Source organism: Budorcas taxicolor, chromosome 23 (assembly GCF_023091745.1).
Source record: "Budorcas taxicolor isolate Tak-1 chromosome 23, Takin1.1, whole genome shotgun sequence".
In the NCBI taxonomy this organism is placed as follows: domain Eukaryota; kingdom Metazoa; phylum Chordata; class Mammalia; order Artiodactyla; family Bovidae; genus Budorcas; species Budorcas taxicolor.
The window spans coordinates 46175786-46188120 of record NC_068932.1 but is presented as its reverse complement, the minus strand read 5'-3'; the positions used below and the strand labels follow the sequence as shown (position 1 = coordinate 46188120).

At 50.6% G+C, this 12335-nt stretch overlaps 1 protein-coding gene across 5 annotated transcripts in view; it reads right to left on the bottom strand.

The window, feature by feature from the left end:
* Positions 1 to 12335, bottom strand: part of DOCK1 (dedicator of cytokinesis 1) — a 563137-nt gene that overhangs the window by 10178 nt on the left and 540624 nt on the right. For all 5 annotated transcript variants that reach the window (XM_052661098.1, XM_052661102.1, XM_052661099.1 and 2 more), the window contains exons 48-49: positions 6349 to 6494; positions 2224 to 2422 (exon numbers count right to left, since the gene is read on the bottom strand). In XM_052661098.1, the coding sequence (XP_052517058.1) occupies positions 2224 to 2422; positions 6349 to 6494 (345 nt within the window). The remainder of the gene's footprint in view (positions 1 to 2223; positions 2423 to 6348; positions 6495 to 12335) is intronic.

Below are 12335 nucleotides of genomic sequence, written 5' to 3'. Positions count from 1 at the left end.
GTGCCAAGAGTACAGCAACCCCAGGGGCCCAGGGCACCACCCTGGGGACGGGCCTGCTGCTGCCACTCAGTCATCTTCGCTCCCTGAGACCCCCACCCCCTGCCAACCCACTCTGTCCTGCAGCACCTGGCCGGTCACGGGCACACGGAGGCTTGAATAGGAAACTCCAAGTGCCCAGCTGGACCCATAGACCTGGCCAGCACCTGTCACCCAGAGAATAGACTGGGACTTCGGCTGGACCAAGAGCAGCCAGCCTGCCTCCGGCAAGAAGCTGGGGTGCCTGGCCCTAGCACTGCAGCTGCGGCTATTCTGAGACTCCTCAGAGGCTGACAGCAGGGGTCAAGGTTCTGTGCTCTGACCTCGGTGGGTTATGGTGAGTTTTCGGAGAGTACTCGGGCCCGCTGGGGTTTGGGGGGTGGGGGTGGAGCTTTGGGCTAAACTCAGCCTGTCTGCAGGAAAGCAGGACCACAGTGGGGAGGGACAGAAGTTATATTGTGACGATGGCCGAAGCTGGCAAATCCTTTATCTTCTTGTCACGGAACTCAATTTGGATCAACTCTGCCACTTGGCTCAAATTCTCTGAGGCCGTCCGCTTTACCATCTCAAAGTAGAGCTTAAAGAAAAACGTACGACAGACTTCCACAAGGTCTGCACTGAGCAAATGTTCAGAAAATGTTGCTGTTAGTTTGCCTGTCCAGGTAGGGTGTCTGGACACTCGGGAGAAGGAAGGGGGTGCTGGGCAGCCCCAGCAGTGTCGCTGGCCACTCAGCTTTCCAGAAGAGTGGACAGAGCCCACCGGGAGGTGGGGGGAAGGGGCGTCATGAGAAACCTCTGGATCGCACCACGGGAGGTCACATCTGAGCGCTAGCCAGTGGCCAGTCCCTTCCTGAGCCCCGCACCCTGGGTCGCCAACTTCTGCCATGAAACACTGCAGCCCAGATGCAGTCAGAGCTCTGTCCAAAGGCCTCACAAGAGCATTCGCCTGCAGGAAGACCATGTGTGGTCTGGGGTCTCCCTTCTCCTCTAGACACCCAAGCAGCACGCGACTGCTGGTCTCCATGACAAAGGGTCTGGATGAAACATGCCTTACGGTGTTGAAGATATAAGAAAGCAGTGAAGTGTGTCTTATTAAACAGGGGTTCCACCTGAGCCCTTTGATAAGCAACCATTCAGTAACCGCCAGGGCTGGTGAGGGGTTGGGGGCTTCCGCCCAGGACAGGCACATTCTTGGGCACTGTAGAGGCAAACGGCCTTCCACTGCAAGGTGGTAGCTCCAGGCCCAACTTCACCTTTGAAGCTGATGGCCTGTGAGAGCCTCCTCTTTGCTTTGTCTCCAGTCCACAAATAGCATGTTCTGAATAAAGTTCACCCCAGAAGCCGCCCTCAGTTTGCCCCCAGACTCCAAACACTGCAACACACTGCTGGGAGCATCAGCTGGCACCCCTCCCAGCCCCCACCCCAGCCCAGGCCTGGGAGGAGAGTGTGCCACTTGGGTTTCCCTGTTGCCACACACCCTGGTCTCTGGAATGAATGAGAGTCCCTGGGATCCGTTTTTAATGTCAACTCACCAGCATCAGTTAAGTCCCCCCAAATCCTTGTGAAAGATGGCCAAGGGATTTAAGCATGGAACAGATGAGGTGAGGAGGATAACATGGAAATGAGTATGGTTGGCAGAACCTGTGGGAAGGGGCTCTGGGACTCTAGCTGAGCAGATTATAACACTCCTGCAGAACACCGGCTTAGCAATTTCTGGTCAGGAAGGGGTGGGGGAACGGCATTAGCCGGCCTGGAATTACTGTTTCCTGACAACACAAGCACCCTGTTCATCTCCTGAGATGTCTGGATGTCTAATGAATGAGTCCCACTTCGCTGCAGAGCCCAGAACCCTGTGGGTCCCGCTGACAGCTGCCCGCCCCGCCCCCCCCCCCCCCCCCCCCCCCCCCGCCCACCACCACCGCCACTACCCCGCCCAACACCGGGGGGCGGGGGGGATGGAGAGAAAAACCAGCATCCTCCAGAGAGACATGGGTCTGCTCTGAGCCTCTGATGTCCTGGAGCATCAGTTACACAAGGGCGGGATGCGAGAGACCCTGGATTCTCAAATGATTATTCCCAGCCCATTCAGTGAAATCTGATGGACAGGCCCCTCGGCAAAATGTGGAGCAAAGACAGGCCCCCTGCGGCAGCTACCAATCAGTGAGGGAGAGCTCCCTGTGAAATTACCGTTTCTGAAAGGATCACAGCCTCAGATTGCTGCAGGGGAATGTCGGTGGGTTTAAATTCTTTATCGAATATCTCTTGATGCTTGCTGTTCCTTTTTTCCTTCTTCTTGTCCTTCTTCTCTTTGTCAGGGTCATCCTTGTCCAGCTTGTCCTGGGACCGGGAGTGCATTTTCTTCGGCAGGAGGGGTTCCAGAGCGAACCTAAAGAAAACGTTGGTTTTTTTTTTTCAATCAATGATGTCTTTCTAGGAGAAACTGTTGCTTTTTGCCCTGCGGATCCCTGTAAAGTCACTCACAATGAATCAGGTGCTGCCTGGGGACTGCCCAACTTTACAAGGAAAGAAATAATTTTGAAAGGAAGCTCAAGGGCCACCTATGATACTTATTACCAATTGCCATGGTGACGGTCTTGCGTCACGATAGAAACAAACTGGGGGAAAAAAACCACACTGACAGGACAATATGGAAATGTAAAGCCTGAATGCATTATGGGATGATGATATTCAGGGATTATTGTTGATTTATGGCTGGAGGAAGGTATTTGAGGTCTATTTCCAAAAGGAAGTTCTCACTTTTTAGAGATTCACACTGAAATATTTATGAATGTGAACAGGAGAAATAGGCAGATGCTGACACAAAGAAATGTCTGTACTGGTACACAGGGAGCTTCCACTTGAAAGCCTTTGATGGCTCAGTGAGAAAGAAGTCAGCTCTAGCTCCTAAGGACGTGGAGCTGCCCTGAGATTTTCAGCCAAGAACTGAGCTTCAGGAGGAGGATTTGGGTCCCAGCTCTGCCACCTACTGGTGAGGGTCCACCGCCTCTGAGCACTGTGGACTGGGCGACCCATTTACAGAACGAAAAGAAAATGGTATTTAAAAAGAGATGTGACCTATTCAAAGAAGCGAGTCATACAGTCCTCTAGGAGAGACAGCACATACTGTGATTTCTGATTAGAGTGTTTTTAAAGTGTGGTCCACACCTCATTTCTATATGGTTAAAAAGAAGCAAAATGGTCAGCTGAGAGGGTTCATGGAAGCTCCCTGCCTTCAAGCTCCTCAGGCAGTCCCAGAGCCCCATGGGAGGGCAAACTCCATCCCCTGTAATGTGGGATAAGAAGCCAGGTTCCCAAGCCAGCCTCTGAGAGGCCCCCATCCTCACTGCGACCTTCCAAGACTGACTTCCTGAAACAGCCAGAGAGTAAATGGGTTTCCTCGAGGGGAGAATGCTTGTTAAGGGAAAGCTGGGCGCATTTCCATCCTAGCTGCGGTTTCTTTCAAAGTTACTTGTGAGCAGGAAACGGAGAACTAAGCCCTACTCTAATCAAAAGGCCATTCCAGCAGCTTGGTTCCCTAACATGAGAGGTACCACGGACATCCACACCGCGCTGGACCTTTCAGAGAAGCACATTTCAAACCCAGGGAAGATACTGACTGCCGAGAGCAAGAATCACATCTCCTTTGTTTTGTTAAAAAAAAAAAAAAAAAGAATAAAACTGGATGGGCAAAGGGATTTGAACAGGAATGGTATTGAATGCAGGCATTGATTATCAATAGCTGCTAACATCACTGCAAGAGAGATAGTCAGGCACAATGTCCTTCTGAATGGGAAGAACCTATGAAGTCATTCTGCCCTGAAATCAAGCCTGAATCTGTGTAAGTCTCTAGATGGGACCACCAACCTGAAGGAAATAGGAGGGACACGGAGATACAGTCAATAACCCTGTCGGAGATGCAGTCAAAACAATCTGGATTGCAGCAGCAGCAGCCTGCAGTTTTCAACAAATAAACTACAAGGAAGAGAAATGAAAAGAAGAGAGTGGAAGGAGGAAATCTATTGATTAAAAGAGAACTAAAGAGATAGAGCAGGGCTGCCCAGGCGGCACTGGTGGTAAAAAAAAAAAAAACCCGCCTGGCAATGCAGGAGATGTGAGAGACGCGGGTTCAGCCCCTGGGTCGGGAAGATCCCCTGGAGGAGGGCATGGCAACCCACTCCAGTATTCTTGCCCGGAGAATCCCATGGACGTAGGAGCCTGGTAAGCTATAGTCCAAAGGGTTGCAAAGAGTCAGACACGACTGAAGCGATCCAGCACGTATGCAAAGAGGTATGGCAGCCAACTCCAAAGTGGGAGTCTTAACTGGATCAGTTTCAAGCAAACTAAAAAAAAAAAACCAACCATTTATGACTCAGCTGGAAATAAAAACCAATATCTGATGATGATATGGAATGACTGTTCATTTTTCACCTGTGCTAAAGGTAGTTTTTTCCTAAGTTCCTACCATTTAGAAATTCACATTGAAATGTTTACAGATGAAGTCACACGATGTCTGAGACTTGCTTCATGTATAATATGGAGGAGGGAGAGGGTGGAGTACAGACTGAAAGATGGGCTGGGAGGTGATCACTGTTGAACCTGGCTCACAGGCAATGGGCACAGGGCCTCATTATGATATTATGTTTCCCATGAAACTTTTTCATAATAAAAACTTGAAGATGATTGATGAAATACACCAGTGTTGACTTTGATTATGAAGGCATTTCGGGACATCTGGATACGCAATTAGCAACAAATCAACATCCATTAGGTGTTACATCTCTTACAAAACACAATTTTAAAAACCTTTATGATTTTGTTCTCGGTTTTACGGAACTTGAGACAATTAATGTAGGGAAATAAAGGATTAATGGACATCTTCTAGCTCGGGGCAAAACCTGTGCTATGAAATCCAGACAAGTACACAAAGCATCCAAGAAGAGGCTGAGCTGTAAATGTTTCACAGGATGAGAGGCAACTGCCAGCATGATGAACTTTATTCTCCACATCACCAACGCCATCTGAGACCGCAGTCTCACTTCTTCCACATTAGTCAGGTAGCTAAGGGTGACAACCCTGTGAATGAACGAAAATCTGGACTCTAATAAAGAGGCCTTCTAGTTTAAGGTTAAACATATGGCTCCAGGGGAGGAGACAATGGTTTCCACTCATGTAGTCACATGTGCAGGATGGAACTCTTCCATCTAAAAATCTCTAGCTCACTCTTTGCTCTCACCCCTACATTCCTGGAAATATAAAACCCTTTTCATAACTAGCCTGGGGATTTACTTGGGGAGAAGTTGAATTAAGTTTCTTTAGCAATCTTGCTCTAAATGACAAGCGCACTTGATTTAAATACCTCTAAATTGAGAATTTCCATATAGACTTGGCCTTATAAGTAGCAGACACTGACAAAAATTACCGTTGGGGAAAAAGAAAAAAAACACATGGGAAGAGTTTTCTCTCCTCCATTGGGCACGCTAGCTGTTGGCTACAGAGGGCACTGGGGTTGGAGCTGTCTCTTGGGGTGCACCGGGAGTTTGTGTCTGCGGGTTGCAGGGGCCAAGAGCCTGCGGGTTTGATAAGATGATGGATTGTAAACCAGATGGGCTTGGACAAACACACAATTGTGCAGACTTGACGGTAAAACAATTAGAAGTTCTTGGATGTTTAAACTGCACGTGACATTTTTTTCTTTCTGTATAATCAGAATAAGCTTTACATGTAGGCTACTCACTAAATGCACAAAAATGTCAACATTGAGGCTGTCTTTGCAGAAGACACAGTGGGAGTGCAATGAAATGTTTACTCATCTATTCCATTCTTGTTCCCTTCTTAGTGACTTTGGCTTAAGAGCAGCACTCAAGAGCAACACTGGGTCTCAAAAAAGATCTTGCAGCAAGAAAGTGGCCCTGCCGGCCTTCGGGGAAGCCTGCCTGAGTATGACAGGCTTGCCCTGGTGTGATGCCTTGGAAGTGAGCAAGGGATGAAAGCACAGCACACCACTGGCAAGGAATGCACCTCACTGTTTTGGGGTGCGTTGACGAGGACTGGACACTCATTGAGGCTTTATAGTTTGATGGAAGTGTCACCCAAAGTGGAGCCCAAAGAGAGAGACTGTTCTCAAAAATTCCTAAGACCCTACAAGTCTTAGTGGCACTATGGTTGTAAAGGTCTTGGATGATCTCCATTTCAAAGGGAGTGTTGAGTTTCAGAAATCCTCTCAGCTGTGATGAAACAAATCCAGGACCCTGGAGAGCTCCTCGCAACCCCTCCAGCCCTTCTCTTCCCTCCGTACTGCTGAGCCAGACTCACCCATCGGAGCCAGGCCTGGAAGGGGTGCTGTCGGACGAGAGCGAGGAGACAGAAGCCACGGATAGAGGCCGGGATGAGGAAGGCATGGTGAAGGATCGGACCATGGACCGGGGACGGCTGCCTCTTCTGTCGTCCAGGCTTGAGGGCTGGGTTGGGGCAGAGGGGAGAGAAAGAGAGAGACTTGGTTGATGTCCATGCCAAAAGATGTCCAGTCTGGCATGGTCAGACACCTCAGACCGAGTGGTCTTAGCAGCCTGGAGTCTATACCAAAGTAATCCACACTTTTATAAACAGTTGATGTTCCTGTCCAAAGCTGAAGGTGAAAACCATGATCCGGAGAATTTTTTGAAATATGATTTGATACTGTGAAAAATACCAGAAAAAGCTTTCTTGTTGGTTCTCTCTTTTTTTTTAATTTAAAATGCAGTTTTCTTTACCAAGACCACAATGCCTTACCATGCTCCAAAGTCAGTACAATGCACTGATCGACCAGGAATTGTAACTTACAGAAAACATCTAGAATGTGACTTAAGGACTTTGCAAGATGTTTAGATGAACTGTGCACATCTCTGCATGCTGACAAACCAAGCAGATTGCCAAAATACGTGGAGGCACAGGGACCGAACTTCTCTAGACTAAGATGAGATGCTCCTGCTGCTTAACTAAAGGCGGGTTCCTTCCCTGCCAGTGACCGGCACAGCAGGTTAGCTGGATCCATGGCCGGAGTTGCCAAAGCTCCTCCTTCTTAGCAGGAAGTGGACCAGTGATGCATTCTAGAGAAAAACAGTCTCTGGATCGAGTTTTCCACCCTCTGTTTGTCATGCGACTGTATATTAACAAAATAAGTGTCACTGAAATACAGCATATGTCAACACCTAATTAGCTACAAAATGCTCGTGTACCTACCCCTCAAGCCAGATGTTGGCACAGCTGGGACAGCAGCTGGTGCAGAAACTTTTTTTTTTAACCCTCAGGATGTAGAAATCAAATGTCTGTAGAGCATGCCCTCTCTGTGTGGCTCAACCTCCCTCAACCCCAGCCCCATGCTACCAAAGCTGGCGTTCATTCAGCCCATCTCCAGTAGAAAAACTGCTTGGGACCAGGGCTGGTGACAGATTATATAACACCACTGATAAGAGGGCCTGTTTCTTAACTACGTTTTGCCCATGAAATACTATTGGACCTGTACCTTATCTCCTCAAGAGTAAAAGGCTCAACAGACTTGTGGGTGCCAAGGGGGACAGGGGTTCGGGGGGGACAGGATGGGGAGTTTAGGATTAGCAGATGCAGACTATTGCATAGAAAATGGATAAACTGAAAAGTACAGGGAACTGTATTCAATACCCTGTGATAAATCCTAATGGAAAAGAATATGAAAAACATATATATGTATAACTGAATCACTGTGCTGTCCAGCAGTATTTAACACGACACTGTAAATCAACTATACTTCAATGCAATAAGTTTGTAAAAAATAGTAAGAGGTTCAATGTCGCAAAAGAACCTTAATGCAGGAGCTGGTAAACGTTTTCCACAAAAGGGGAAAATGACAAGTACTTTAGACTGCGGGCCGTAAGGTCTCTGTCCCAAGCATGGAAACAGCTATACACAATACAGAAATAAATAAGTACGGCTGTGTTCCAATAAAGCTTTATTTACAAAACAGATGTCAGGCCGTAGTTTGCTGACCAGTGGCTCAATATGCAGCTGTAGTCTGCCAGTACCGAGGGCCTGGTCAGCCTTAACTTTAGCACCGATGACGGTGCATTGCCCAACTCCAGGGAGACAGCCTTTGCCATGAACTGGCTTTTACAAGGCAACTAAAAGGAAATGGCGACTTGCAGATTAGCCTGAATTGTAAAAATGTTTCTAAAGACTCAAAATCTACAGTATCTGCTTCTCAGCCTTTAAGGTTAGATTCCATTTCCAGTGATTATAAAATACTGACTGTATCCCTCCTGTTGTACAATGTGTCTTTGTAGCTTAGTTGTACAATGCATCCACTTCTCTGATGAAATGATCTTCACAGCAGCCAGGGTCAAGGGAGTGGGCACACAGGAGCCAGCCGGCCGTGGACCAGGAGGTGCATATGGCCACAGGCTGCCCTCATCCAGCTCTTGGGAAGACCCAAGCAGCTGCGAACGCCCCCAACCACACAGGGCTGGCGATGCGCCCCGAGAGGCAGCCTTGAGTCTTGGTCAGGATGCATGAGCATGGACGGGAAGACTGTGAAGAATGAAGCAAGGGGGATGCAGGTGGGGGCTCTGGCTGGGGAGGGCCAGAAGCCACTGGTGGTCTTGTGACAGCAGGGCACCCACTGGGAGTGGCCCTGGGCCCTCCTCCTGGGCCATTCACCTTGCAAGCCCTTCTTGACCCAGCAGAGCCTCTAGAAATCGAGCAGCCAGGACTTCTGCTTTTTCATCTGAAGCCATCAGGGCCTCCCACTCCTTACCAGGTAGCTCCAGTGCTAGGACATTGTGAGAGAGGGGACATCTGTGTCCCTGCAGCAGGACAGGCACTGAGTGGGGGCAGAGGGGCGGGGAGACCACCAGGTGGGAATGTTGGTCCCGGCACGGACTGCGTGACCTCGCATAAAACAAGGAACTGCTCGGACACCTAGCTGCCTCCTGAGCACACAGGGGATAGTCATGTCACTTTGAGAGGCTGGCAAGGACGACCTGCAATGACACAGGTGACAGGCAGGGCGGCTACACAAATGGCAGCCTCCAGTGCCCTGCTCGCGTTACAGACACGAAGCACAGACGTGCTCCAGCCCCTCACAGGAGCACGCCTGTGTGTCCCAGGACGCACGCGGTCACCATCCTCATCTCCAGGGTGGTCTGGAAGGCCCTACCTATGCCCACCATGGGTGCAAACAGCCCATGGCGTCCTGGGGATGGCTGGTTTCCCTGAGTTTAATCATGGTGATGGGGTTTCATGGGGGTATGGTGAGATGCAGGCCTGTTTCACAGTCTTCTAGAAACATCCCTTTCCAGATGCTGCACAAATGCCAGCTGTGGACTGGAAACCCAACGGGACAACAAGCTGGGCCCTAGGAGGGGGCGCATGCACAGGGGTGCATTAGGAGGGAGGGGTGGGGCCAGGTGGGAGGGGGAGAGATGGGGTGCTCTAGGACATGCAGCCTCAGGGTCACCACCCAGAGCCCGCACCTTGACTGCCCTCCAAGCCTTATCAGCCACTCTTCTCTTGGTTGGAATATTCTGGTGAACTCCAGCATATAGAAGAGGGCAAGGGGAACTTCTCCTTGGAGGTGGGGGTCATCAGCTTACCCTCCCAATGCACACCCCACTTAGTGGCCTCTGAGGAACCCCAGGGTTCCATGGATCCCAGTAAGAAAACCACTGGAACAAAGTCTCCCTGGCAATGGTGGAGGAGGACCTCTTGTTGTTGTTGCTTAGTCATTCAAATGTGTCCGGCTCTTTTTGACCCCACGGACTATTATAGCCCGCCAGGCTCCTCTGTCCATGGAATTTTCCAGGCAAGATGATTGGAGTGGATTGTCATTTCCTCCTCCAGGGGATCTTCCCAACCCAGGGATCGAACCCGTGTCTCCTCCATCTCCCGCACTGGCAGGCAGACTCCTTCCTGCTGAGCCACCTGGGGAAGCCCCAAGGGAGGGCTGGAGGGGAAAGTCCTGGGGGCAGGGGTGACGGGTGAACCACAGCACCGTCTGTGCACACCATGGCGAGGACTTGAGAAGGGTGAACAGCAGCTTCTGGGTGTCTTGTCTGCTGATGGTGGTGGAGGGGGACCAGCCAAGGGAGCCGGAGCGGGTGGACGGCGTGGGCTGTTCTGGGCACAGGGGTGGAGGGGCCCAGAGGCAGGTGGACGGGTGGGTCTGAGCTCAGGGCCGCAACGAGGTGATGCAGAAAGCAATAGAGGATGACGGTGGAGAAGGAGCAGGGCCACGGGAGGCTCCCTGTTCTTATCAGACTCGAATGAACCAGAGAAGGAAGGAGTGGAGGACAAACTTGGAACTCTTTCAGAAGCCTATGAGCAGACGCCTCCTGTACGGCCAAGGGCCAGCGAAGGCAAGGGGCTGGTGCTGAACGTGACTGAGGCTCATGGCCTCCACTCTGGGGGCCCCAGGCTCTGTACGCCTCCCTCCCCAAGTAGCAGGAGGAGCTGGGGTTCCTGTGCTTTCCTTTGGGAAGTGGCGGCTCTTCAGAGCCGAGGGCTGGCAGGATGAGGCCAAAGCTGAGCAGGCCGGACAGGTCTGATGGAGCCGCTCACGGATTAGGAGTCACAGGGCGTCCAAGTCTTCCCTTTCTACAGCTTAGGCTGGCTCAGAAAAATTGACAAAATGGTTTATGTCCTTTCTATGGGGTTTTTATTTTTAAATCCATCTTTTTTTTTAAACCGGATGACAGTATATTTCTTTTTAAAGTATTCTGAGATGCTTGAAAGTTCTCAAAGTAGATAAGAAGGGAAAGCCTCATTTCAGACTGCATTTTATCACCACATTTTTCAGAGAATGACAGGGTATCAGGCCTCCTGTTTGCTCAGGGGAAGCTGACTGCAGAACCTGCCTTGGGGATCCCAGGAAGAAGGGGGGACTCAGGAAGGCAGCTCCAGGGGATGAGGCACCACAGGTGAGAAATGCAGCCTTACTTAATTCTGTTCCTGACGGCATTCCCAAGATGCTCTGGCTGCCCCTACGAAGGGGTCGGACAGTGGTGGAGAAGATGCCTTCTCAGGGTGTGGTGCAAATGGCTTATCCCTAGCTAAGGATGGCAAACCACCCTCCACATGACAGCCTTGCCTTCCTGCCTACCCCTCTACCCGCACCCCCATGGTCAAGAGCAAGCCTGCACCAAAGTAATGAATCACAGCAGAAGACAGGGGTATGAAGGATGTTCTGATGAGCCAGACAGATTTCTGTCATTTTGAAATGTACAGGAAATGATTGATCAAAGAGGAAGCGTTTCACTTAGAAAGAGAACATGGAGCTTGCACAAGTGTTTATTTCTTAGAAAGAATTAAAAGTGGCATCAGACTTTGGAAGAGGTGCACCGTGATGCTCTCTGAAACTCTTCCGGCCACTCGACACTGATTGTAATGAGTTGCAGGCTCCAAAGTGATCAAGCACGGCTCGAGGACTCTGACTTACATGAAGGGTCCTCTGGGGCGGCTGGGCAGGAGGGTACCCTGATTCCTAAGCCTGTTCATCTGGAGCTGCTCCTGTGGGGCTGACAGTCTCGGATTCCCACCTGCTGGGTCTTCAGACCACAGCCTGGCAGCTGAGTTACTCTCAGCTCATGCTCTGCTCTGGCCAAGGCCACAGACACCTCATCTGATGAGCACTAGGTCCTGGGCTTGGAGGCACTGGGGCCTGAGCCTGGGCAGCAGGGCTTGGGGCGGTGGTGGGGGCGCACGGGGTGTAATCACAGCCAAGTCAACCCATCTGGGGAGGAGTCCTGCTCCTGACTTGTCTCCAACCACAAGGGCAAGAGAAGAAGAGCTTCGCTACTTAGGAGCGTGAGGCCTCAGGCTAGGGGCCCTTCTCAGGTTCCTCTGCCTCTGAAAGAGGTGGGTTCCCCCACCTTGAAATGTCCGCAGCACCTCCTTCCTCAGGCTGCACTTCCTACTTGCAAAATGAAAAACTCAGAAAGGTCCCAGGCTCATGGTAAGCCCTAAATTAGCGTTGGCTAAGTGAGACAGATGTGTGGAAAAAGACGAAGTCAGTTCAACACAGAGTAGCAGAGAACTTTTGAGAATGGCAGACAGATGGAGCTGGGCTAAAAATGAAGCCAGAATGGCGTGCCTGGTTGGACAGGTGGTTCTTTAGAGGGTAGAGGGCCTGGGTCCTGAGCGGTGGAGTAACTGCAGCAGCCTGCCTTCCCTTTGCAGGATAACCTGTTAGACCTGCTCGCAGACAGCCCGTTCATGCCAGCGGGCACGGGATTCCAGGAGACCAGAAGAGGTCTCACTGCCTCTTTTTGCCACACTGATGTTTACCTCTGAAC